The following is a 26,033-nucleotide window of genomic DNA, read 5'->3' on the forward strand; positions in this document are numbered from 1 at the left end:
TATACAACCAGTTTGGCGGAAACATCCACTTCAATCTCAAACTACCAACTGCTTTATTTAATTTCATATTCAACTGCTTTTGGGTTTTTTTGCACTCAAGTTAAACTGACACTGAATTTCCAGTTTGTCACTTGAGTATACTTCAGAGGCTAGGAGGCATCTCCATAGGGCTTATACACAATTTAATGTACAGTAAAGAAAATGTAAACCTGACTCTACTGAAATTAGTGTCATTTTTCCTAGTTACTTCAGAAAGGCTAAATTTTCTTATGACTCAACTACTGCCTTACCTTGTAATGACAATTCAGTCTGTTCTCATACCACTGTCAACTAGGAGGTACCACTGTGTGCTAATGCAGAATCCTCCTCACGCAGGCTGTTGAATATTGAATGCAAGACTATTTTGAGAGCCTGTGATAAGCTACAACAAAAAGCCCTAAGGAAGCATGTCAAGAAAGAATTTCAGCTCTTTGTGGACGTTGAACTACAGACTGAATCTGTATATAAGCATATGTGCTTGTGACCCCTGTGTTCACCACATCCACACTACAAGCATCCACTGCCCATAAATGCATGTTCATATGTGCTTGTCCACAGACTCTGCAGTAAGAGGACCATGGTGGCAGGTTTGCTGGAGGTATAACACTGGTCCTTAGCATGGAACTACATTTGTTTTTTCAATTCTGGTTCCTGGAACACAGGAAAAGGCTTAGCAGTATTTCCATGTCTCTTTAAGATATTGTTTGTAGTCATTAAACATTTATCTCAGACATTTGATATGCTTCTGGCTTTGCACAGTCCTTGCCTCAGTCCTTCCAGATGGTGTCAAACCACAGAACCAGTACAGAGGATGATCTGGTTTCAGCCATAGCGTACCTGAACTGATGGAAGGATACAGTTAAGAGGCTGCCAGGAGGGAAAGCATGCATGACAGAAGGAAGATATCCATTGCATATTGCTGTCATTGCACATTTCTTTTGTGCATTATGATAAAAAAGCAGCAGCACACAAATGTAGATCTGGAAGTAATTCAGGAAGAGAGTCAGGTTCCTCAAGCTACACAGATTCAGTGCCATCTGAAAACCATCTTTTCACTGAAAATTAATTTATTTGGAGATTACAGGTCAACCATAGGCTCTGCATTGAAGGAAGTTTATTAATATATTGGTTTGTCTATGTGTAATAGTAGTTACTCTGAGATAACAGACTGAGAGAGTTGGGGTTGTTCAGCCTGGAGAAGGTTCAGAGGAGACCTTACAGCAGCCTGCCAGTACCTGGAGGGGACCTATGGGAAAGTTGGGGAGGGACTGTAGTGATAGGACATGGGGCAATGGTTTTAAACTTGAGCAGGGCAGGTTTAGATTAGACATTAGGAAAAAGTTCTTACTATGAGGATGATGAGACACAGGCACAAGTTGCCCACGGAGGTGGTGGCGGCCCCATCCCTGGGGTCAGGTTCAAGGTCAGGCTTGATGAAGCTCTGAGCAATGTGGTTTAGTTAAAAGTGTCCCTGGTCAGTGCAGGGGGGTTGGATTAAATGACCCTTAAAGGTTGCTTCCAACCGAACACATTCTATGATGCTATGGTAACAGAGTTCATAAGCTTTAGCAGGGCCACTGGTGACACAGCTAGAGTTTGCCAGCTGCTGGATGGGCTTGAAATCCAATGCCAACAAGCAGCCTCTGAGTGCTATGAGATAGTTCTTCTCAGGTGTTTAATGTCCTGCTAGAACTGCACTGAAAAGTACTTCTTTATCTTTGCCTGCCTCTTCAAGATAGCTTTCAAATACTCCTTCTGGAGTGCTAGTGCATATCAAGACGCTCAGTCAGAATAAGCTCTGCAGAAAGTGGCCACCTATAGCACAGCTCATTGCTCCACAGTTAGCTTGCTTCTCACTGAAGCTCATGCCATAGTGAATTATTTCTTCAGTCCGGGTTTATGTAAATTTCTTGAAGAAGTTTTGTGGAGATTGTGGGTGATTCAGCTCTGAGCTGCAGGTTGTGTCCATTTTTCAGTAAATCACCTTTGTATTTCCAACCTACATCAGGCTGGCTCAACAGATCTGCTTCCAGCCTTTCATAACTGCTGATGATCAAGAAAATTACATTTTAACGGTCAGCTACTAATAGGTTACTAGAATTTTGAGGAGTTTACTGAAGCCTGAAGTGTGGCATCAGTTAACTTCAGGCTTCGTTAGGGAAAAGGTGTTTCGTTTTAAGTTTAAAAAACAGCATCATTGAAACCTGGTGTAATGTTTGCACAGTGAAGTCACTATCCATGATGGAGGCTTTGAAATACAACACTGAAGTGAAGAAAGTGAAATGGTGTATAGTAAACGTGTTTATTTAAATCAGATTTGGCTCTGAGTATTTTTGTTAAATATGTGTTATTCTTAGTAGCCTCTGTTCTGCAGATTACTCATCAGTACTCTGGCCTCAATCCAGCTAAAGTACTTAAGTGAGTGCTTAACTTTAACTAACACAAATAATCCGGTATTCATGCCAGTGAATGAAGACCCATGTGAACGTGGGCTGTTTGCTCTTCATTTCCATTCACTTTAAATTAGTGGATCCTTAAGTGTTTTTTTACCGTTGTAACTACCTTAATCTGTTCTTCCCTGGATTTTTAAAACGTGTTTCTCACAACAAAATATCTACTATAATCATGTGTATTACCTGCTTACTACAGCTCTCCAGCAATAATTTCCTCTTGCCCTCAACTATGTCCCTCAGTGTGATACGAGGTAGGTCCTATTTGAGAGACTAAGGAGCACTCAAGCATATGTGTGAAAAGAGATAAAGGGTATCTTTTTGAGTTAATAGGATAACAAACATTTAAGACAAGAACACTTGAAAACTCTGGAATAAATTAAAACATGAAGTGGCATCCCTGTGTTTGCAGAATCAGATAGCATGCTTGTAACAACAATATTCTTAAACTCAGATTAACTCCTCACAAGTACTTCCCTTTTTTGAACTTTGTGTTCAAAAGGACACAAGTTAAATTGTTTGATTAATAACGTGTTATGCTGGTAATATTAATTTGGACTCCACCTATATTCTACATGAGTAATCAGAGGATTGAAAACTGGATTCAAAGGCTTATGTAGAGGATGCTCCTGATACTCTTTACTCAAAACTCTGCCCTATTCTGAGATGCAGAGTGATACAGGACCAGACACGGAGCTAGAGATTAGAGGTTATGTAAACAAATCCTGCCTCTTCTCTGTAAGAATTTAGTTGGGGCTCTAGACTATTCTTTTTGGTCTTTTACTTCTTCTGAAGTTTATTTTTCAGAAGTACTTAACTCTTCGTCACTGCTACCATTTTTTTTCTCAAAGTGAGATGCTGCTGGACACTGATCAGGTGTAAGATAGGTTTATTGTTTCTGGTGTTAGATCAAAGCATGTTTTGTAAATCTATCTCCTCTTTCTCAATTAAATCAGTGACGGAACTCACTGGGATTAAACTGCAAGTTCATTTCCATACAGAAATACTTAGGAAAGGCTATCCACCAAAACTGAAATCACACTGCACATTCAGTTCCTGTGTCTTCAGCATAAACAGATTTCAACAGTCAGTACTGTAATTGCAGCGAAGACCTTGTAGAAATGTGAGGTGTCCATTGCATCATCTTTCCTGCTACCGAATGCACTCCTATTTTTTTTTAAGAATTTGGCTAAATTTGGTTGTTGTTCCATTTATGTTATCCATTTAACCTATTAAAGATCCCCAACTGTGACTGCTTATCACTAATATGTAACTGTAAAGTAATAAAGTAATTAGTATTACGGCTTCTGTTAAGTGGGAGGATGCCTGCAGTGGGAGGGTAGTTACTGGTTCTGAAATGTAAAAGCAGTAGGTAGTTGATCTGTATTCTGTGTCAAAAGGCTCCTGCTTAGGACCGCTGGGCAATTCATATTCTGATGATACTGGGATGAAGGAAAAAAATCCTTTCTGGGTATAGGTCTTATCTAATGGCAAACCCTGTTTGAGCTGCTTTGAAATGAAACCATCCCAGCCACCTTTAACCTCACCACAGAGTATTAAAAGGATATGCAGAATATAGGCTCTTGCTCCATCACTTTCACACCTGTTGCAGGACAGCTGTGCCACAAATCCATTGAGGGCCATGCAGTTAGTGACAGAGCATCAAACGGCACCAGTAAAGAGCCAGTGGAGAACACACAATGCTGCCCCAGAGTGCATTCTCTCTGCCAGGTTTTGTTATGGCATTTGGTTCCTGTGTTCTAAACAACTTGCAATCTCATGAGTTGTCACCACCTTCATTTTGTATGTGCTACATGCTGACAGAATTACAGCATATACTTCAAAAGCCTTTTAAGACTAGAGCAAATTTAATTGCATTCCTTCCAGGTACAGAGGGACAGGGAGAAAAAACCTGAGCCCAGTTATTTTGTGTGAGACATCCTTAGAATAAACGGTAGAAACTCCAGTTCCTGCACAGCTACTCTGTTCACACCAAGCTTTTTGAGGTAAGGAGGGCTTTGTATCAGGGCCAGGCCCAGAGCTCTTCACTGGGACTGACCATGTTCTCTAACCACTTGGCAGAGCCTGGGACTGGCATCCCACAACCAGCCTTTTCACCATGCAGTTAAGCATTTTTACATACAGAAGGGATCCAAGATGGGATCTGAGCCTCACTGATTGAGAGCCAATGGGATCCTGGGGTGTATCAGGAGGAATGTGGCCAGCAGGTCAAAGGAGGTGATCCTCCCCCTCTACTCTGCCCTGGTCAGGCCCCAACTGGAGTATTGGGTCCAGGTCTGGGCTCCCTGGTATAAAAAGGATAGGGATTTCCTGGAGAGAGTCCAAGGAAGGGCTACAGAGATGATTAAGGGCCTGGAGCATCTCCCCTTTATGGAGAGGCTGAATAAGCTAGGGCTGTTCAGTCTTGAGAAGAGAAGACTGAGAGGGGATCTAATTAATGTCTATAAGTATCTTAAGCATGGAATGCAGGGGGAATTAGCCAGCCCCTTTTCAGTGCTCTGTGAAGACAGGTCAAGGGGCAATGGCTGCAAGTTGGAGCACAGGAAGTTCCACACCAACATGCGGAAGAACTTTTTCACAGTGAGGGTGACAGAGCCCTGGGACAGGCTGCCCAGGGAGGTGTGGAGTCTCCTTCTCTGGAGATATTCAAGACCCATCTGGATGCCTCCCTGTGCGACCTGTCCTAGGGAACCTGCTTTGGCAGGGGGGTTGGACCCGATGATCTCTGGAGGTCCCTTCCAACCCCTACAGTTCTGTGATTCTGTGATTCTCGAGTTCACAACTGTCCTAAACCACTGGCTTCAGTTTTCATACTCCAACAGAAAGAAAGGAGGAGTTAAATTTACAGTTTAACCAGCAGATGAAACCTTTTTTCCCTGATAATTTCTGTCTTTTTCCACTTCATGAACCAGACTAAATGAAAACAAAAATAAGCAATGTTTGAAATTAATTTTGCACAAACATTGCAACAGAATAAGCATATCTGTGACATACATTTGGAAAAACTCTAAGTTGTTCATTGACAGCTCATCAGAAGAGCTGTTAACTACTTGAGTTGTATAGAACTGTAATTGTAGTAAGGAGCTCTAGCAAATGGTGGGAAAATTACCGTTTGTAGTTTACTCTTGCATTCAAAATGGTTTGCCTCGATTTGCATTTAGATGGGAATTCCTTCTTGTTGCTCTTCAATCCATTAGGTTTTATAAGGTAAGCAGGTTGGTTTGGTTTCTTTCTTCTGAAACACTTCGAAGGGCATTCAGTTTTGGTGCTCAGCTACTGTGCTGGTGGCACCCCTACCATATCGGTACTGAGCCTTCATGAAAGGAAGAGTCAAAAAGTAAGGGAAAGTTTTGAGACAGACAGCCTTGAATTTACCAGGAAATGCCCATTTCTAAATACAGCACAGGTAATAATTAGGTTGCAACGCTTCAATACATCTGTTCCACACAGATTGTGATTTGCAGCAGCATTTCTTTTTTTAGGTTCTTTCTACTCCCACTCAGTTATCAGAGACTCATACCTAATCTTTATTATTATTCAACAGTATTTGCTTTAGATTTTTTGTAATTTAGAATTAAGGCTACTTGGTTGGGGGGGGCGGGCAAAGCAAATTTATATTTGTATTAGATTGCTCAGAAACTTGTTTTTGTACAGAACATATATCTAAGGATTTCTCACTGAATTATCATTGAATTAAGATTAAATGTATTTTTTCTGAAGATTGGACAAAATACACACAAAGGAAAGTAAGCCTGGAAAGGACATTAAAAATTCGTTTTCCTCCACAGCACAATCAACTATATGTAAACAATTCCCAACATTATTTTTTTTCCTAACCTGTTGCTAAACTCCTCCCCTGCCAGAGATTTTACGGGTTCCTTCCGGTGCTTTACTGTTGTTGCATTTAAAAGTTCTCCTAAAGTCCAACCTAAGACTTCCTTGCTAAAGGCTAAGTAGATAATTTCTTATCCGATATAACCAGTGGACCCAGAAGATAGTTTATCACTTTCCTTCTTGCAAAACCACATCATGTTTGGAGACTGTTACTGTGTTTTCCTTTGGTGCTCTTTTTTTTTTTTTTCTTTTTTTTCCCCCTAGACTAAGAAACTGGGAGGTTTTCAAGCCCTTCTTTACAAGTCATTGGTTCCAAACTCCTAGAACACTGTTGTTGTTTTCCTTTAGAATATTTTCATTCATTTTCAAATTAAATGCCCCAAACTGAATGCAATATCCCAGCTGGTATCTAACCAGGGAATGTGTAGAACAGATTCTCTATGTCTTACCTATAACACATTTGTAGATAGAGTGATTTTTTTCCCAAGAATCTGACTGCTGCAAGCCAATCCTTTCTCATTTTATTTTTGCATTTGATTATTGTGCAACGCGCTTTACTTACCCATATCAAAGTGCATCCTGTTTTTTCAAAGCATTGCAGCAATTCTCAAGATTATTTGAAGTTCTAAGGCTATCCCTAAAAGAGCAGCAGCGTCTCTTACCATGGAGTCATTTGAAATGCAATCAGGTTATTCCTTACTCCTTCATCAAGCCATAGTGAAAACACTGAATGATACTAGAACAGACTTCTATGGGACCCTTTCTTAAACCTTCCCAGTTAGATAAAGGAATTTTAGTACCTTCCTTGTGAATATTGTTGTGACCTTTAGCAGTTGTTTCATCTAGACTGTCTGGCTTACCTGTGTGTCATGCAAGATAGTGTCAAAAGTCCTGTTAACTCCTGCTGCAACTGCTTACCACAAGACTTCTAGCCTGTTATTAAAGTGACAGAGATAGGCTTGGCATTGTTTATATATGGTGGCTGTTACTGATGATCTTTCTTTCTTCTAACTACTTAAAATGGGTGTATTTGTTTTCTTATCCATCTTGGAATCAAAGTTACACTGAGTAATATAGTTTCTCAGCTTCCTCCTCCCACTTCTCAGATAGCTGTGCTAAGCAGAATGAGCCTGACCAAATGGAGATGTAGGGATCCAGTCAGTACAGCAACAGCAAATAATTTTCCCCTAAGTAGCTGTCTAAACTAGGCCATGTGAACAATGTCCTAGAAATGTTTGTTTCTCCGCTGGCTGCAGAAGCAGCAGCCTAGGGTAAATCATTCAGTATGAAAAGCTACACAGGTGTGGTTCAAAGCATTTTTGTGTAGCTGGTCTCCTGACTGCCACTGATACATCCCTACCCCAGTAGATGCATTCCTGCTAATTCAAGGAGAGGCAAGATGGCAGGAAACTACATCCAAAATAATCTTCTACTGATGTTAATTGCTGTCCACATCCTTGAACCATGCAGACAACTTCAATACTTAGCATGTTCTTATGACAATAATAGGATTCCTTCAATAGGACATAGAACAAAAAGGACACCTAGATTATCAGATAGGTTTTAACATATTAATTGTAAGTGCATATATAATTTACAGGAATTATTTTACTTCTGCAGAGATGAGTCACTCCCTTTACCCTAGAAACCTACAGAAAACAGGCAGAGGCAAAGTAAGCAGTTACCTATTAAAATTAACTTCCCAGAAGTCCTAAAACCTCTTCTGTTTACATCCACCTTTTTATGACTTTTGCTGTCACATCAACCTTGAGGTCTTTTTACTTTGCCTCTACAAAGACTGCTGGCACTGTTGGATTAAGGTTATGTTTAAGTCCGTGGGTTTTGGTGTAAGTAATGTATCTGTAAAAAACAAACTGAAACCTGGCAGAAAAAAAGAAACATATTCAGGCAGTTTGGGTTTTGCATGCATTTCTCTTCTAAACTTTTATATATAAAATTTAGTTTGCTTAGCAGCATTCAGTATACAAAGTATATACTGCATTGGGTATCTTATCTCAGTTAAAATGAGTTAGTTACCTGACATACTCTGATAGCAAAAACTTAAACCATAAGCTAGACAAATCCATTGACTATAGTTAATAGAAACCTCCTGTGGCAGTAGAACAAATAGTCACAGTAATCAGATTTTGAAATGTTGCACTATATATCATCTTGGTGGGAATTATAGATCCTCTGAAAGAGCTTTTCCCTATCTTTACCCAGTAATCCTTTTGTAAAATGGCAGGCAGAGTTTGTAGAGAAGCAATACCTAAGACTGCTAAAAATACCTGCTAATTTGTCTCATGCTGTAGTAGTTCTCAACAAATCGGTGTTCTCACCACTGATTTTAAGCTGATTTAAGAGTGGGTTGTTTCCAGAAGGTGTGGTCCCACTGTCACTCCTGCCCTTGGCACTCTGTGTGCTACTGCTAACTGATACAACTGCACAGTGAGTTGGATCAGGAACTGATCTGGATAAAACCCAATCTTTTCTTTTGCTCCGTTTGGTTTTCAGCTGCATCAGTTTCCTGTTCTGACTCACTGTGTTGCCTACCAGCCAAAAGGAGCCAGAATGCAAAGCGAGGGGCAACATGAACACCATGATCAGCAGCTTGTTCCAAAATTGGTTTAGATGAATGGTGAGGCTGCAGGCAGACTGAGGGATGGAGTTTCAGTCTTTAGTTCTATGTTTCCTTAGGGTTTTTTTGAGCAGTATGGATGTTGCAACTTTCCATTACAAATCCCTGGTATATATATTAAATTACTGTCTTTACATTATCTTGAGTTTCTCAGAGTACTCTGGATGTAGATGCTGTCACTGTAAAACCCTGATCTTGCAGTAAGCTCTGAGGCTCATGGTGCAGTGTAGCTCATCGCATGAAATAGGCTTAACTGATTTATAAACATATCCATGTTTTGCAGCAGGTGAAATGCAATGCAGCTTTAAAGATTCAGTGCCCCTTCCAGCTACCAACAACCTCAGAGTTGTATGTTCTGATGGCTGGTGCTTACCAGATAACTGTGGGGAGTAAAAACTTGTTTTAAAAAAGAGAGACAAAATCATGAGAATTCTTTCCAATCAGATACATCATCTTATTCTACTCTTCTTTTGATTAGCAGGAGTGGTTAAAAACTCTTATCAATATCAAGGTACATGATAAGGAACATAAATTATTTAGAGCATTCAAAGATGGGTCCCAGAGATAATTAAAAGCTTCCAAAGCACTTTAATTAGTAGGCTGAAAATATTACAAATTAATATGAAATGCTTTTGTATCTTCTGTGTCTGGTCAGTTAAAAGTATCTATTGAAATCCTAGAAGACTTCTGAAAATACAACTAGGAATGAAGTATTTTAGGATTTTATTTCAAAGGGTCTTCACAGTAAAGAAGAACCAAATACTGTTAATTTCCTTGCCTACCCTAGAAGTGTGCCTAGAAAGAGGCAGCTTCAGAGAAAGAAGCTGTCACCAGCGGGTGAAACTTGCTTTCCTTGCTTGAAACTTCTCTTGATTTGAGAAATGACAACCTGAGTTTTCTGTTTTCCTATCAGTTTTGGTGCTCTCCTCCCATCATAGCTCTAATTATCATTCATGCTTTCCTATGGTGTGTGCACATTACTGTGCTACCCCAGAACTATTCAACCTTCCCCCCTTGAAGGACTTGCTGAACATTTGAAGCTTGAGCCTCTCCTTCGGGACCAATAGATTTTAATGTTCTCTAATGGCTGCCGTGACTCCTTTGGAGCACAACACATGCATGTCTGTCTGTCCACAAGATCTGCTGCCATAGCCAAAGAAGTAATCAGTTTATCCACCTCTACAGCACCCATAGCTGAACTAGTCCTGCTGGGCTTCCTAAATACAATCATAGAATCATAGACTGGTCTGGGTTGGAAGGGACCCCAAGGATCATAGAGCTCCAACCCCCCTGCCACAGGCAGGGCCACCAACCTCCAGGCCTGGATCTACACAAGGCTGCCCAGGGCCCCATCCAACCTGGCCTTGAACACCATCAACCTATTAATTATAGCTAAGGAAGCCTAGCTTATAGCCTACCACATCCCACTGCCTAAATAAATCTAAATTACGTATTTCAATTATTTCCTTAATTCCACTGATTCTGTTGTAGCCTGGCGTACAGGCTGAGGCGCAGACTTGTGAAGCTGGGTGCAGCAAATCCCATTCTTGGCAGGCAGAAGCTTTGCATGGTGTAAATTCCATCCTTCACACACTGGAGTTAGGGGCGGACAGCACAATGCGCTCAGGTGCTTGAGGGCAAGCTCAGGTTGTCATGCCACCTCAGGCTGTCGTGCCACCTCCTGCCCGGGGCAGCTGAAACAGATCTGAAATGGTCTGTGGTGACAGCAACGGTTTGAGTTTTAAAGTAGGAACATCTAGCCTGGTCTACTGCACAGTGTACACTAGAATTTCACTCACTAATCCCTGGGTAAAGCCCCCCCCGGCTTCTGGCTGAGCTGAAGCGGGCTGTGAGGAGGGCTCACCGCCTCCCCCCCCCCCCCCCCCCCCCCTCCTCCTCAGCGGACTGCCCCGCGGGTTAGCGACCAGCTCTGACAGAGACGCGGGATTTACATGGAAGACGCCAACATTCGGGCGTAATCCTGAGCTGTACTTCTCGAGCGTTTTTAAATGAGAACGAGCGTGTGCGGTCCCTCAGCGGGTACCCCGGCATGGCGGCTCGGTGCAGTGCGGGAGCTCCCTGTCACACACGGGGGAAACCCCCTGAGCACTCACCCCCCTCCCCCTCCCCCCCCCCCCCCGCCGAAGGGCAGTGGAGGTGTCGGCTTCCCCGTCGCTGCCTTGCAGGTGAACGCGCGGGACCATACCAACCCTGCCTCGCGGGGGGAGAGGAGGGCTTGCCTCATCCCCCTTCGCCTGCTCTTGCACCGCTCTAGCCCAAAGCAGCCAGGCGAACAGCTGAGCAGGCTGCCAAAGGCAGTTGGTTTGTCAGAGCTGTCGGGACGCCAAAGCGCTTTCTCTCTCCCCTCCCTTTTGCGCGCGGAAGTGGTAGTTACCTTCCCCTCCCGCCGCTGCCCAACGGGCTTGACTGCAGCAAAACGGAACGTACCAATCCCTCCACTCGGGGAGGGGGGGACGGGGGAGAGGCGGCGGGGAGGGGGGGGGGCGGGAAGTGCTGTCCTGCGAAGGGGCGTCCCTCTTCCCCCGTGCGGCTAACGGCCGCCAAGGGCCGCTCCCTCCGTACGGGGGAGAGGCGGCGCCTCTCGGAGGCTCGGCTGCGGCGAGCCCGGGGCCCGCAGGGTTAATGGGCTGGGCGCAGCCGCCGCGAAGGGGGGAGGAAGGGCGAGTCTCGGTTCCTCCCCCCTCAGTGTGTGCGGGGTGTGTGTAAGCGGCAGCGCACACCGAGCCGTGCGTGTGTGGGAGGCCGAGGGGCAGCCGCCGCCGCCGCCCGGCCTCAGCGCCGTCCCGCCTTCCCTCCCATCAGCGCTCGGCGGGAACCGCGCCAGCCGCCCCCTCAGTACCGCCACTCCCCTCCGCCGCGCCGGGCCGTTCCGATGCCGCCGCGGGGCCGGTGAGTCCGCGCCTGGATGCTCATCTCATTCTCCTCTCTTCCCTCCCGCAGGCGGCGGCGGCGGCGGCAGCGGCGGCTCCGGCTCCCTCTCAGCTCCCGGCCGCCTCCGAAGGGATGCTGGAGAAACTAGAGCTCGAAGATGAAGGTAAAGATTCAAGGGGAGGGGACCCGGGGGCGGGTCGGTGGACACCCACGCACCCAGCAGGGTCTGGGCAGAGGGAAGGGAGCGGGGTATCCCCTGACGAGGAGCCCGCCCCGGGGAGGGGGTAGCGCCATGCCCGCGGGGCGCTGCCCCGGCCCGCGGTGCCGCCGCCTGCGCCGGCCGTGTCCTTGCAGGGCGGGTCGCAACCTTCCCCCCCTCCCGGCCCGATCCTTGTGCGGAGCTTTTGTCCCGGTAGCTGCCGCCGGGGCTGCGGCCGCGGCCGGACTCGCACGCCGCTGTAGCTGATGGCAGCACATGCCTGCGCCGGCCCGGCCGCTCTGGCGGTGCGCCCTTTCCATCTGCGGTTCCAGGCAGCCGGGGTCCCCGGCACCGAAGGGAAGGCAACCTTCACGGCATCCCCTCCTCCTCCTCCCTCTGAAACGCTCCTTCTCCTCGAATACGTCTGCGATACCAAATATAGGCTTTGCGAGTGAGGTGGATGATGGAAAGCTTTTTTTCCCCCCTACTCCTTATGGATACGCGTACATCTGTTTAAAGCGGACAGCTGTAAACTACATTTTCCTTTTGTGGCTGCTCTCTTACGCCCTTCTTCGCTGTCCTATTGAGAGCTGTAGTTTTACCAGTGTGCTGTTCTTGATAGGGGAGCTCCTGGCAAGTTTTTCTCTCTTGCGAGCACTGAACTGTGCGGTGGAGAAGCACGAATGTTGTTGGAGGGTTTTTTTTTTCCTCCAACTTGCACAAAGCATTCCCTTACCTCTGAAAGATCCGTATTGAATATCTTGAGCTTTCATTTTCACAAAGGATTAGATTAGTGGATGCAAATGTGGACGCATAGCTAATCTCTATGCTCGGGGCTCTAAACTGGCGAAGACTTCATGGGATGCGGGGTTGTTTAGGTTGGGTTTTTTTCTTTGTAGTTGGTAACTGTTATTGTAAAATGTAGGACAAATATTTAAGGAAAACTTTGAAAATAGCAGGCTGAGTCATTCTGTGAAAAATACCTAAGCCAGTATGCTAACAAGCCAGCTTCTTGGTTACTAAAGCCTGCGTTCTGCAGTTGTGGGACTGGACTGAAAAAGTAACACCTTTTATTTTAAGCTGCTCTGTTGGAGAAAAGGGAGTTCTTAACAATTGGATTCTTTAAGCTTTTCTTTAAGAGTCCAGACAAGAGTTTGAATTGCAATGGAATACTTGTGCCTTTGTGAATCCTGAACATGATTAAACATGAATATTTGGTGTGAGGGATTTGTTGCTAACTTGAAGCTTTTTTCCCCTCATGCTGTTTAACTATTTTTAGTTAGGCCTTCATTTTATGGTTATGGAGAGTTAGGAAGTTACTGACTTAAGCCTTTCTTTTGGCATAAAGCTTGTTAGCACTACATAGGAGAGCCTAAAACTTGCTGAATCACTAATAATTGAGCCATTTTAAAAGCTGTTTTAAACATCTTTGAAATTTAGGTATCTGAAAAGGATGTCTAGGTTAAAAAATATAACTCCTCTCAGTTTGGAGAGCATTTGTAATTTTAACATTGTCTCATAGTAGTAGTTGGAGTTACTTGATTAGGCTGAATCTCTGTATTTGTCTTCTAAAACTCTTCAGCAAAATAACTGGTGTCTTTCAGAAAGTTTAGTAACTTCTAAAATTTAGTTTCCTGTTTTTCAGGCTTTTGTTTTGCTCTGTCTCTCAATTCTTTTAGCTTTAAAAATAAGGCTTTGTCTGTGAGTACTCGAGCTGGGCGTGTGAGAGCAGTTCAGGGATCTGTCAGGAAATAATGTCCCATAGCAAACCTGTGACCAGTTTAAAGTACTATGGGACTTTAGAAAGTAAGCTGTCCCCTTACTAGCCTTTCAGGCTTGATTGAAACTCTAGTTTTATACCTAATTTAAAAGCTAAGTGGAAAGGCTATAGAGTGCTGTATTCAGAAGGTTAGGTGTAAGTAAAATAAAGAATATGACTGTCACACTGAAACGTACTCTCCAGAATGCTTCTATATATGGAGACCTATAGAAGAAGAATCATAGAAAATTGAGATGCAGATGGAAATGCAGTAGCTTAGTTGCAGTACGTGTTTTATGACCTACTTTTGTGCACTAGTTGCTGTGGTTTTATTTCTGCTAATATTGGAGGTGGGTAAAATGACATCTGATGGTGTTCGCTTTGTTGTTTTTGTTGGCTGGCAAGTAGTAAGTGCTCAGAAGTGAAGAAATTTCTTTGAAATCCTGATAAGATTTCATTAAGTGGTAGTAGCCATGCTGTAACTGATGATATCTTGTCAAACTTTGTGTGTTCACTGATAGCTAAAACTGAGTTAAGTGAGAAATTTGAAACTTGTTTTGAAACCTCTTTTCTGACTGCCTCTGCTTTTGAGTATTTCCTTTTGCTAGCTTTCTAGTTTCTGTATCCATCAACAGTTGCAAATGTCACATTGTGCTGCACTTCTCTTGAAACAGAGCTCAATAAAGAGCTGAAAAATGAGGCTCAGTGTCTGTGCTGAATGCCATCCAGAATGATGAAATGAATTTTTGTTTGTCGTTTTCCTCAGAGATTATACAAATGAGAACTTGAAAGCACAGAAGGCATTCATTTAGTTGAAAAAATGGTACTAGAAAGATTTATAGTCAAATAATAGTCTAGCATGATGATGTGATTTCTAAGTAAAGTGATACTGCCAACTGAAGAGCAATATTTTGCATTCTATACAAAGAATGTATATAAGTTGTTTTGTACATAATGAGCATGGGTGGTATTAGACACAATATTGTTGCAGAAGTGCTGGTCATCTTCTTGGTTTAAAATGTCCTCATATATCTGGCTGGATTCTCTGATCAGTGCAACTTACTACTGATTGGTCACTAGTTCTGTCTAGTATCACCTTGATAATGCTCCTCTGTGACGTGTCAGAGTGAACCTCAGTGAGATGCTGTTAAACAGCATCCACAGTGCTACAGTTGAAATAGGGTGAGCTGTAGGCTGATTATGTGCACAGAGAAGAACTGGATAGGCTAGTGGGTGTTTATTTTGTTTAGGACTCCCTAAAGGACTTTTCTTTTTTCTTTTTTTCCTAACAGCAATAAAGCAGAATGTTTTACTTGAGTCCAGAGTCTCTCTTTAACTGAAGGATGCTCTAAAGTAAAATATTCCGAAATTACCCCACTCAGTATTCCTTGGATGGGAATTACCTGCCTATGTCTCCTCAAAAAGTATAAAAGCTACCTGTTGATGGGTGTGGAGCTTTCTCATTGTAGCCTGAATATGTTTCCTATGTGGAGAGATGCCCAATGAACATATATAAATGAGCAAAAACCGGTTGCTTTCGTAGATGGTGTGGGTTTGCTTATTCAGCTCTAGTGTTTGTGCAGTTGTGTTTCTGTAATTAATGTTGTTCTTGTCTCTGATCAATATCAAGAGTAGTTTTGGGGTTTATTTTATAGAGGATATAATGAGCTTGGAAAAGAGCAAGGAGAAATTATTCTGAAGATCTAATATGAAAAAGGGTTTTAGCGTTAACAGCTTGCACTTACTCTAGCCTGCATTTGTTAGGCTGCAATTTCAGAAGCTGTTGTGTTCCAACAGCTACCTGTGCTGTGAGAGAACCTGGATTAGAGTAGCAAATGAGTAGCAAATGCATGCCTGTCAGTTGTATTGATTTAATTGGTGTAGTTTTAGTATGTTATTTTGGAAACTAGTTTTGTGGCAGTGTTGGCTTTCATCCATGCTAATCTCTTCCATTTGCTCAGTTTGAGTAATAAAGTAGTAGCTACTGAAAGCAGAACATACTACTTTCTATAGCATCTGCTAATTCAGGGAGTCTTTCTGGGGTGTTTTCTGCAGAGTTAATTGCAGGGTTCTCCTGTATCTCTGCTCAATTCCTAGTCTGGAAAAAAGAGTTCTGCAAAGACTGTGCGGTGATTGTAGCATCAGCATCATGGGACCGATGTGCTAGCTCTTGAATGCTCTACTACTCTGGACTGTTGCACAAAGCAGCGTTTAGACAGTTACTTAATAAACAGTTTGCATTAAAGTGACATCTCTCCTAGTAATGCTCTGGTCTTCATCGTGCTCTTCCTGTATCCTCCAGCTTGTCTGTCACGTGCTCATTTCTGACTGTCTCCTGTAATAGACTTTCACCAGTAATTGCATCTCCTCTTAACTAATCGTTGTGTCTGGGGTCATTCCTTCCCTGCTCTGCAGACTTTCTTATTGTTTCTTACTCAAAGTTGTTTCTTACTGAGCTCTTCCTGTCTGCTAGCCTCCTGCAGTTAACTGAACATCTGAATCAAGGTATGAAAACAGATGTCACTCTGGGCTGAAAAATAGTTAAAGACATTTGTAATAAAATGCACATTAATTGCATGCTAGATTTTGTTTAATCCTTAAGACTGAAAGATCAAGTGCTCAGTTTAGGAGATAGTGAAGTTAAGGCGTTCTTTTGCAACTGTAATTTATTTCTAATAAACATTCATTAGGTGGTGGCTAAAGCTGATCTGTGTGGAGTACAGAAACAGCATTTTGCCCACAAGATGTACTCTGAGATATTGGGGTCCATGGTGATAGGGGATGTTTGACATGAACTTTTCCACAGCAGATTAAAATCCTAAGTGGACACAGCGAGAAATTCATAGAGCAGAAATGGTAACTGCTATAATAGACTTCATGTGGTCTTAGCCATTTAGGGTTACTTTCTTTTCTTGCTTTAATCACATCATGGTATAATATAAAAGGCACAATAGGAGATTCTAAAAAAACTTAGTGCTCTTTGTAGTGGCTGTCTGATCTGAAGCATTACTGAACACTTGCATCTGAAAATATAGACAGCCACTTACTCCACTGAATCTACTCGGCTTGTGTTTTCTGTCCCCTCACAAGAAAGACTATCAAGGGGATGCTGGGCTTTCCTGTGATATACTTTTGAGAACTGTTAAAGAATAACATATTTGGAGTGTTCAAGTGTTCAGCTTTGTTAGTTTATGCAAGAAATTATTAAGTGCCCTGCTGTCCCAGGCAACCTTGTGTCCTTTGTCCACTAGTTTACTATATAGTAACATATGTTACAAGCTATATAGTTAACCAAATAGCTTGTATCAGAAATAGTGTGATCAGTAGGTCTGGGGAGGTGATTGTGCTCCTGTACTCGGCATTGGTGAGGCCACACCTCGAGTGCTGGGTCCAGTTCTGGGCTCCTCACCATAAGAAGGACATTGTGGTCCTTGAACAAGTCCAGAGGAGGGCAGCCAGGCTGGTGAAGGGGCTGGAGGGCAGATCCTATGAGGAGCGGCTGAGGGAGCTGGGGGTGTTTAGCCTGGAGAAGAGGAGGCTGAGGGGAGACCTTATCACTGCCTACAACTACCTGACAGGAGGCTGTAGAGATGTGAGCGATGGTCTCTTCAGCCAGGTGACAGGAGATGGGACAAGGGGAAATGTCAGAAAGCTGCACCAGGGCAGGGTCAGATTAGATGTTACGAAAAAATTCTTCACCGAAAGAGTTGTCAGGGCCTGGAACAGGCTGCCCAGGAAGGAGGTTGAGTCCCTATCCCTGGGTGTGTTTAAAAGATGGCTAGATGAGGTATTTAGAGATATGGTTGTGTATGGTTATTTAGAGATAGGATGTGTATGGTTGGGACTCAGTGATCTTAAAGGTCTTTTACAACCTTGTGATTCTGTAGCATCATATATTTTTTTATTTTTTTCCTTACTGGAAATTTCCATCTTCAGAGTTGAAAGATGAAAATTATACGTAAAATTATAGGTAACTGAAGGTATAGAACTATTAAGCAGTGCAAAAAAAGCTATTGGGAGTCTTGTTCTTAGATGAAGACTGTTGAAGCAATGCACATGCATCTCTTACCATGGGAAACTGTTCCATGTGGTTTTCGTCAGCCCAGTGCTTGCTGTCTCCAAGTAGCCCTAACTACTGTCCTCCTACATAAGAAACGACTCTCTTAGTCCTAAAATGGTGCTGAGTCTTAGAGTGAGGAAAGCCTCAGTGTGTCTTGACTAGGAAATAGCCACAGCAGCTAAAGCATGTAGTCATTCTGAGGAGGTGAAACTTTTTAAGCCTTATCAGTCTGGGAAGTGATGTTCTAGTACAGCAAACAACACATCCCTGTTATACAGGCCATGCTCTAAACTCTACTTTGGCTCTTGGGGGATGCAGGAGCTTCTTCATGGAAAAGCTTTCATAAGACTTTAACATGGTCAAAACATTTATTTTCCCTAACTTGTTCTTGGAAACAGTGAAACCATTCTGGCCATGGAAAACTAGAAAAATGCTTACCATGGCAGGGAATCCATGTAATTGCTTTGGCAAAGCTGCAAGCTACTGAAAACAGTTTTACAGGAAGTGTTGGGGCTGATTGTGGCTGGGTGGTATTGCACCTGCATGATTGAAAACATTGTCTTCCAAGTGAAAGACATTATTGGCCAGCAGCTACTTAGGAGGAATGTTAAGACAACCAGGAACTTTCTTGATGCAAAAGCTCTTTGGCTTGGTAGTGGGCTGTTGTGGTTGGTAAACAACTGCTCAACACAAAGGTGAAAGCTTTGGACAGTACAATTTCAACTTGCAAGCGTCCTGAAAACCCCCTAATTTAGTGTCCCTGAGTTTACAGTGTTGGGTGAATGAGTGATGATGGATGTAGAAGATGTGATAGTATCAGTGTTGCCTGATAGATGACTCCAAGATGCTGTTAGTTGCCAGCGACTGCTTTGCTGAGCATTACCAGGATGGAGTAGGGTGACTGTAGAATCAGGAAACATCCTAGGTGGTGGTCTGCAATGTTGTGTCTGACAGACCTCTCCCTGCATGTGTATGGCACTGGAGGACAGTATAGATGAAATAATACTATTGTCTTGGTAATTTGATATCCTTGACTGTTAAGTTTGGGAGTCGTAGTCAAGTCAATGCTCTGGGAAAACTTAGTGCCTTGTGATGGGACTGAGTACTTAGTGAAGGTGACTTGGTTTAAACTGAAGTAATACCAATGTGACAAAAATGATAGCAGAACATTTGCAGTAATTTGGCTCAATTTAGCTTTTGCTGAATAATCATGAGATGTTTCTGCTTACTAATCATCTGCAACAGATGCGACTGTCCTTTCAGATAGGACTCTTTGTAATGTGTATGGCATTTTCAATAACTTAAGCAAGGATCTTCACAGGGCTTTGTGAAGCCGTTAAGTCAGGTCACCTACATCAGCACTGCTTTCTGTAAGTTCTGGTTTTTATCCCTGATGAATTTCTACTGACACAAAGACACGGAGAAAGTATGTATCTGAGGTGCTGGAGCAGGGAGCAAAGTGGGGTAGGCATAGAAAATGTTCAGTGATGAGACCAGGTATATTAAATTTGCATTAAAGGAGGAAACTAACAGGCTCTGCTCATTCAGGTTAGTCAAAGGAAAGACAAGAAGGGATGTGATAACACTGTATGTATGAAAACATCCTGTAAGGGGTGGGAAGGGGGTAACCACTAAGGAGGAAAATAAACCAAAGACTAACATTGGCAGAAGAGCAAATGGATATAAACTTCCTGTATAAGCTTTGAAACAGTGTTCTAACTTCTAGCATGGTTACTATAGGTGTGAGCTTGTAGGAAAGACTTCTAATGCTTTGAATCACTTGTGGATGGAGAGGGATCACTCACTGAAAGGGACTGTGTCTTTAGTGGAAGACTCTGAATGCCATAGTGCAGAAGGTAACTGCCTTGCTTTGCTCTACACAAGCAGTTGTATGTATCTCTCCTGCCATAGTCTTGCTTGAATTGCCTAGTATTTTTGAGTTAGTTACTTTAAAAAACAAAAACCCAGGGGTGCTCTGTGTGGACATCGTGTGAGTTCAGAGGAAGATCATCACCTTTAGGTGAAGTTTCAATTTGTGGTATAGAGAATGGATCAACATTAGAAACTTCTAAACTAGGTTCCAGAAAACTGTATGTGAACACACTGTATTGAGTCTGTGTTTGCTCTCCCCTACTTTAGTTAGGAAACTGCCAGTTCTCTCTGTATAGCTTCAAGCTACACTTACCATTAGGTAAATCTCTTAAGTGGTGTATTGAAACAGAATGCCTCATAATCTATTAATCTCTGCATACTGATTTGGAAATTGTAATTAGACATAGCAATAATAGATACTTAGAAAATGTTGGCATGCCTAAGTAGGGAGGGCAAAGAAATGTGTAAGGGAACACTGGGGAGAAATAAAAATGTAAATACTGAATTATTAAAAGCTTTGAGTCAAGATATTTTAAGTAGTCATTCAGGATTTCAGACCAACAGTTTATTAGACAAAACTGTTTCTTCAGCAAACACAGTTCAAAGTCCTTAATAGTTAAGCCTAAACATTTATTTCTTCCTTAAAGCATTGTGTAAATGATGCTTTGAGTTTAGATTGTTGGTCTTCAGTGGAAGATCTCCTAAAGATTAGAGCCTTGTGAAGATACTGTGTACTCATTTTGAAAATGCTTGTCTTGTGAATAATACTTTGGTTAAGCTGCTTGTTTAGGTATGATCTTCAACTAATTCCTGAAAGATTAAAGTTGCTATCTCTTTTGTAAAGTGTGTTCAAACTGTGTCTGTAGGATGCTTGCTTTAAAGAAATAGCAGAAGTTCAAATCGTTTATCAGTATTCCAGTATAGATACTCAGGATAAAGACTGTTTTATTCTTTTATTATTCACATAACTTAATCCTTCCTTGAATTCAGCTCTCCAGTGTATGGTTCCTGATAGCAATATTCAGAGGCATAACACACCAGTCTCAGTTTCTTTTGTTTTACAGCCTGTGTCTTGCAATCTTGAAGAGCATGCCCACATTCCAGACAGGCGACATCTTAAATTAGATCTTTGTTTGGGATGCTTAGGGAAGAATCATAGTGCTTGTTGTCAAGGGAAGATCTTGACCAGAAGAATTTTCTAAAACATGTTCAACTTAGTCTTTATTGTGGTGAAACTCTCAGAAGCATTATTACGTTGCAGGCTGAGGTTGCTACCTTTGCTCATAAAACTGTGGTGATGTAGCTTTCCTCAAAGTACAAATCTTTAACTTCGATCAAAAGTTGATTTAAGTGATAGTGGGCTGTTTCACAAGTATTCAGTTGGCTTTCTGATACTGTTTACTGGTTAGTCCCTAAAGAAGGCAGCTCTTGCTTGTAAACAAATATATTTCTCTGCCTGCCTGGACAAGGAACTTCAGAGTTACTATGATTAGCTGTGGAATGTGAAGTCTCTTAAACTGCTCATTGCTTTTTTTTTTTTTTTGGTCTGTCTCAAAACTCACAAGATTGATTGCTTATCCACACTGCCAGTGGAGAGGTGTTAGCTTCTCAGCCCATTTACCAGGGCTTACTAAATAAAAAAATAAGAAACAAAATTCAGTGAAGAATTTTGAAGCGTGCTCTGGATACAAGGAAGATTGAAAACACCATCTGAATCTTTCATTGTATCCAACAGCTACCTCTTAGTTTTCTTTTACAAGCCTTAGCTACTTCTGAAGTTTGAAGCAGTGGAGATATTTCAGGTTCAAAACCAGAAAAGTGGATCTTTTCAAGTGTTCTTGGGAACCAATAGCCTTTTTTGTTCTTCGCTAAAGCAGGATGTGCTTATGCAGATGCAGACACTTGTTTTGTTCCACGTTAAGGACCTTTAAGGAAGGAGACTGTAGAGTGTCCTAAGGTTGCTTTGTTCTAACCAGCTTCTGGAATGCATCAATAACTTTAACTCAGGTTGTTTTTTCTTTGGTTGTTACTTTATTAAAGCAAATGCCGCCTTTTCTTCCCTAGTTCTGATATAGTAAATCAGATGAAGAACCAGGATAGTTCTTTCTCAGTGGTAGTGTTATTTAGTCACTCCTGTAACTTGCACTCATCCATATGACTCTTCCTTTCCTATTCTGGTAGTCTCTGAAAGATCATATTAACTTGAACACGCTTATGAATTCATTTTGAAGGTATTGTGAGGTTTAAAGTCTTGCAGCCATTTCTGACTCTTCCTGCAAACTCTTTGAAGCATGTTCTATTCCTGGATTGAAGAGCACAAAGGAGGATGATGAGTAAAATGAAGCCCTCTGAGACTCTCTTGCAGTGCTTTCCCTGTGAAATGTCAAGTAAAAACTCTTCCAGAGTAACTTGTGGAAAACTAAAGGCATGTGATCAAGGTGTCTTTTGTCACTGAAACATCTTTTCTTTTCCACAGTTGCTTCAGTAGTTCTTGGACATGATGATAATTTTCAACTTTAATTTCTCAGAAATTAAAGGTTCAAACCAAACCTTGGTTCTTCACCTCTCCTGTACAGAAGAGCTGCAGTGTGAGGTTTCATGTCATTCTTCACTAGCTGATTGGCCTAAGGTGGACATTGTGAATGTTCCAACTTTGACAAGAGTTTGACTGGAGCTAACTTAAAAACACTCAGTTGTCATTCCTCTTTGTGAACTCACTGGAAAAAAAGGAAAGATACCTTACTTGCTTTGCTGCCACAAGGGTTGCTTGTAATGCAGCTACCTTGTGATTCTACTGTATCTTTTCCATGTGTGGTAGTCTCCAAGCTTGCTTTGAAATCGGTGTCTTAAGTGTACTGTGATTATTTTCGTTAATATGTTTTTTTATTTTGCCCATCCTCTTTTTCCATCCAGTTAATAACTTTATCCTGAGTAAAACTGATGAGGCCAAACTGGTTTTGACACAACCATATTGGCTTTCTGCTTTGATTTTGTAGGTGCTTACAAACACTGGTTTTAATAGCTTGCTTCAGTACTTACCCAAGAATTCTGGCTGGCTTTGGATTTGATTGGCTTGCCTTTTGACAGGGATTGTATTTGCTCCTTCATGAACTTGCAGACTTCAGGAATGGTTGATTTTAACTAGGGTGACTCCTGTTTGCACACATAATAACCTCCTGTCTCTGCATCAAGCAACTTCTTGTGACAAGGAGAGAAAACATCTCAATTACCTTAATGATCTAAAGTGACTGAACAGTTGCACATACTCTAGAATTCAAGAGACATGCTGAGATGTGGGCAAAAAAAGGCAAGCAGTCCTGAATGTTACACTCCAAAGTATCTTAAGCAATTACAAATATAATTCTTAATCTGAAATGTTTTAAGATGTATGACAGTCTCCTTTAGCTTGTCACTGTTACTAGAAATTGTTAATCTTTTTCTCAGGTAGTGCAACAATGTGCACTTCTCTATTCATTTTTATTTACCTGCTAACATACCTATCCTCCCCTCTTAATTTTGTGTATCTTCAGTCTCTCTTCCTATTTGTAGGGTGAATGACAGCTGGCAGGGTAGAGCTTACTTAAGTGTTGTTCCACTGTGTTCACGCTTCTTAAAACTCTATTCTTCCTCTTGCATCACATATTCATGCTGTAATATGTAATTGAATTAATTTTGGATCACTGAAGAAGCTTCTGATACTGATCTCTAGATACACTTCCTATCGCTTCTTTGTATCAGGGTATCTTACAGATGTAAACTTACTATGATCTGTCTTAGGCTGCCAGCTCATGCATTCCTTTAGGTGGGGTGGGAAATGTTCAATCTGCAGCATCTGTATCTATAGCCTGTGGCTGCATGAATAATGCCACTGTGTAGCTTTAATGTGTGGTCTGCCAGGATATTTTAAAGCTCTTTGCAGTTTTTGGAAAGAGGAAAAAAAAACCCAAAACAAACCTCATCTGTCACCCCAATCCTGGTTTTGTTTTGGTTTTGTTGGTTCCTTGCAGTTGAAATCCCTTCAGCTGGTGCTGGGATAGTCAGCTCCTATCACTACTGTCATATTAATCCCTGTGCATTAGACTTAAAACCTGTTTGGGTTTTTTTCCCCTCTAAATTTGTAGTCCTCTGCTAGTGCTGGTTGCTGTCTCTGTAACAAAGTTGTGCTGAGCACATTCTAAAAACATAATGACTTATATCCTGCCCCTCAGAGTAGGCATCCTTGTAACCATCTCTTCCCATCTTTTTTACCACTCAGTCTTACCCTGTAACCAATTATATGGGTGGTTATTTTAATGAGGTATTTCTTTTGCTCAGAAAAGTTTCCCCTTGAATAATCAGGAGTCAAATGATGGAGCATATCACTTTTTTTTCTTTTTTTCCTCCTGTGCTTGCCCTTCTTAAACTCTGTTAATATTCTTCTCCTACCAAGTCTGACATTGATTCAGCTTCTGGCGTCCTGTTTCTGATCCACTATTTTTGGTGCTTTTGGCTCTTCATCAGACAGCTCAGCAGACTGAAAAGTCATGCCCTCTTAATGCATTATTCTCTGACAAAACTGCAGTTTCTTGTTCTCTCCCAGTCCCTTAGTTCCCATGCTTTTCACAGGATATACTGTGTACATATCAATCTGTGTGTCACTGAAACCCATCTAACAAATTTAGTTCTATTTCATTTGTAGAGAGTAGGTTGAAGTACAGCTGTTGCTTATGATCACAGCAATACTGTACACAGCATGGTGCTGGAGTCCTTTACAGAGTCTGTTCTTGGATATCCCTTAGCCAAGGAATGCTGATAAAGCCCTACCTGAACATTTGATTCCTGGAATGTTGTTCTTGACACCCCACTTTTTCATTCAGATGCCTCCATTTCCCTTAGAAATGATGTTTTGGTAGCTGCTGTTGAGCTTGTAGAGGTCTGTGGTTCTTACTATGAAGTGTTGCTGTTGTTCTTGCAGTGGATTAGCTATAGTCATACTGAATTATTTAATTTTTTTTTATCTATTAGAGGTATTTTAGTAGTAGTTCTACTGTAAATCATTAATATCTCCTGCCTTGTGAAAGTTGTGGCAGAGGTTGTCAAGTATATTAAGGAACTCATTCTGTAAGTTCAGACTGGGGCTGGACAGAAACTTTATAGCCAGTTTTGGTGACAACATTCAGAAGAAAATGCGATCAGAAGAGCAATTTACAGAGTTAATGATGTCTTTTGCCTGTTGTGTACAGTGCCAAGGGTTATCTGTAACAATAGGGAGAGGGTAATTTGCCCTGGGTTATTGAAGTATTTAGTCATGCTGGTGTCTTCTGGTGCCATTTATCACCAAGCTGATCTGATGGCTGGCTAGCTGCTGCAGCAGGGATGGTGTCCTTATACTGTACAGCTATACTCTATAGCTATATATACTCTCTCTATATATATAAACAGTGTGTATATGTATATACATATACATGTATGTATATACTGTGTATATATACAGTATATATAGCTATATATGCTGTGCATATATATATACACTGTGTATATAGCTTCTAGCGTAAGGGAAGGGCAGGAATGCCACACGGCTGGATGTGGGAGCTGAATAGAGCTAAAACTGGCACTATTTGGAAGCAGATTACTTGTGACAAACTTAGCCTTTCCAGCCAACTTGTGCAACAGTCCTGAATAAATCCAGACTGGGGCTGTTCCTACTATGCAGTGCTGCTATGGAACTACATCTTTAAACCTGGCCTTTGGAAAGGCAGTGTTACTCAGTATTTGCTAGGAGTGTTGGCTAGGGATGTGAAAATCTTCTCTTTTAAGCTGTGTGTACGTGACCAAATCTCCAATTCCTGTTTTCACTGTGATAATGAGTATTTGTGTAAGTTGGGTTTTTTAATTCTATGTTAACAAAACACTTAATTATTTTACTTGATTAAGTGAAATGAGAGAATAGTGTAGAGTGCCTTTGTTGGTGTAACACCTCTTTTACTAAAGCTTATCAGTATAATTACACCAATAAACTTCATCTAATGGACTGCTGTTGGAGCAGTTCTGTAGCAAACATGGGGATAAAAAATATCTAACTACCATTTTAATTCTTTAGCATCTGAAATGTGATATTCAGCCTATTCACTGACTTTAAAATAGGAGTGTGACTTGGAGTAACCTAAAGTATAGATGTGTATGTGTGCCACAAGTGAGAAAAGGTTTTTGCCAGTTAACTAGCTTATTTGTTACGTGTACAAATATCAGAAAAGTACATATCTGCTCCCTTTCCCATATCTTTTATCCAT

The 26,033-nt window shown here is 41.8% G+C and overlaps 1 protein-coding gene across 3 annotated transcripts in view; it reads left to right on the plus strand.

Moving 5' to 3' along the window:
• The window catches only part of PRKAG2 (protein kinase AMP-activated non-catalytic subunit gamma 2), a 224,098-nt gene that overhangs the window by 161,694 nt on the left and 36,371 nt on the right, over positions 1-26,033 (plus strand). For all 3 annotated transcript variants that reach the window (XM_084260542.1, XM_084260543.1, XM_084260544.1), the window contains one exon: positions 11,944-12,037. In XM_084260542.1, the coding sequence (XP_084116668.1) occupies positions 11,944-12,037 (94 nt within the window). The remainder of the gene's footprint in view (positions 1-11,943; positions 12,038-26,033) is intronic.

Source organism: Gallinula chloropus (genome assembly GCF_964237585.1).
Source record: "Gallinula chloropus genome assembly, chromosome: 2".
NCBI lineage: Eukaryota > Metazoa > Chordata > Aves > Gruiformes > Rallidae > Gallinula > Gallinula chloropus.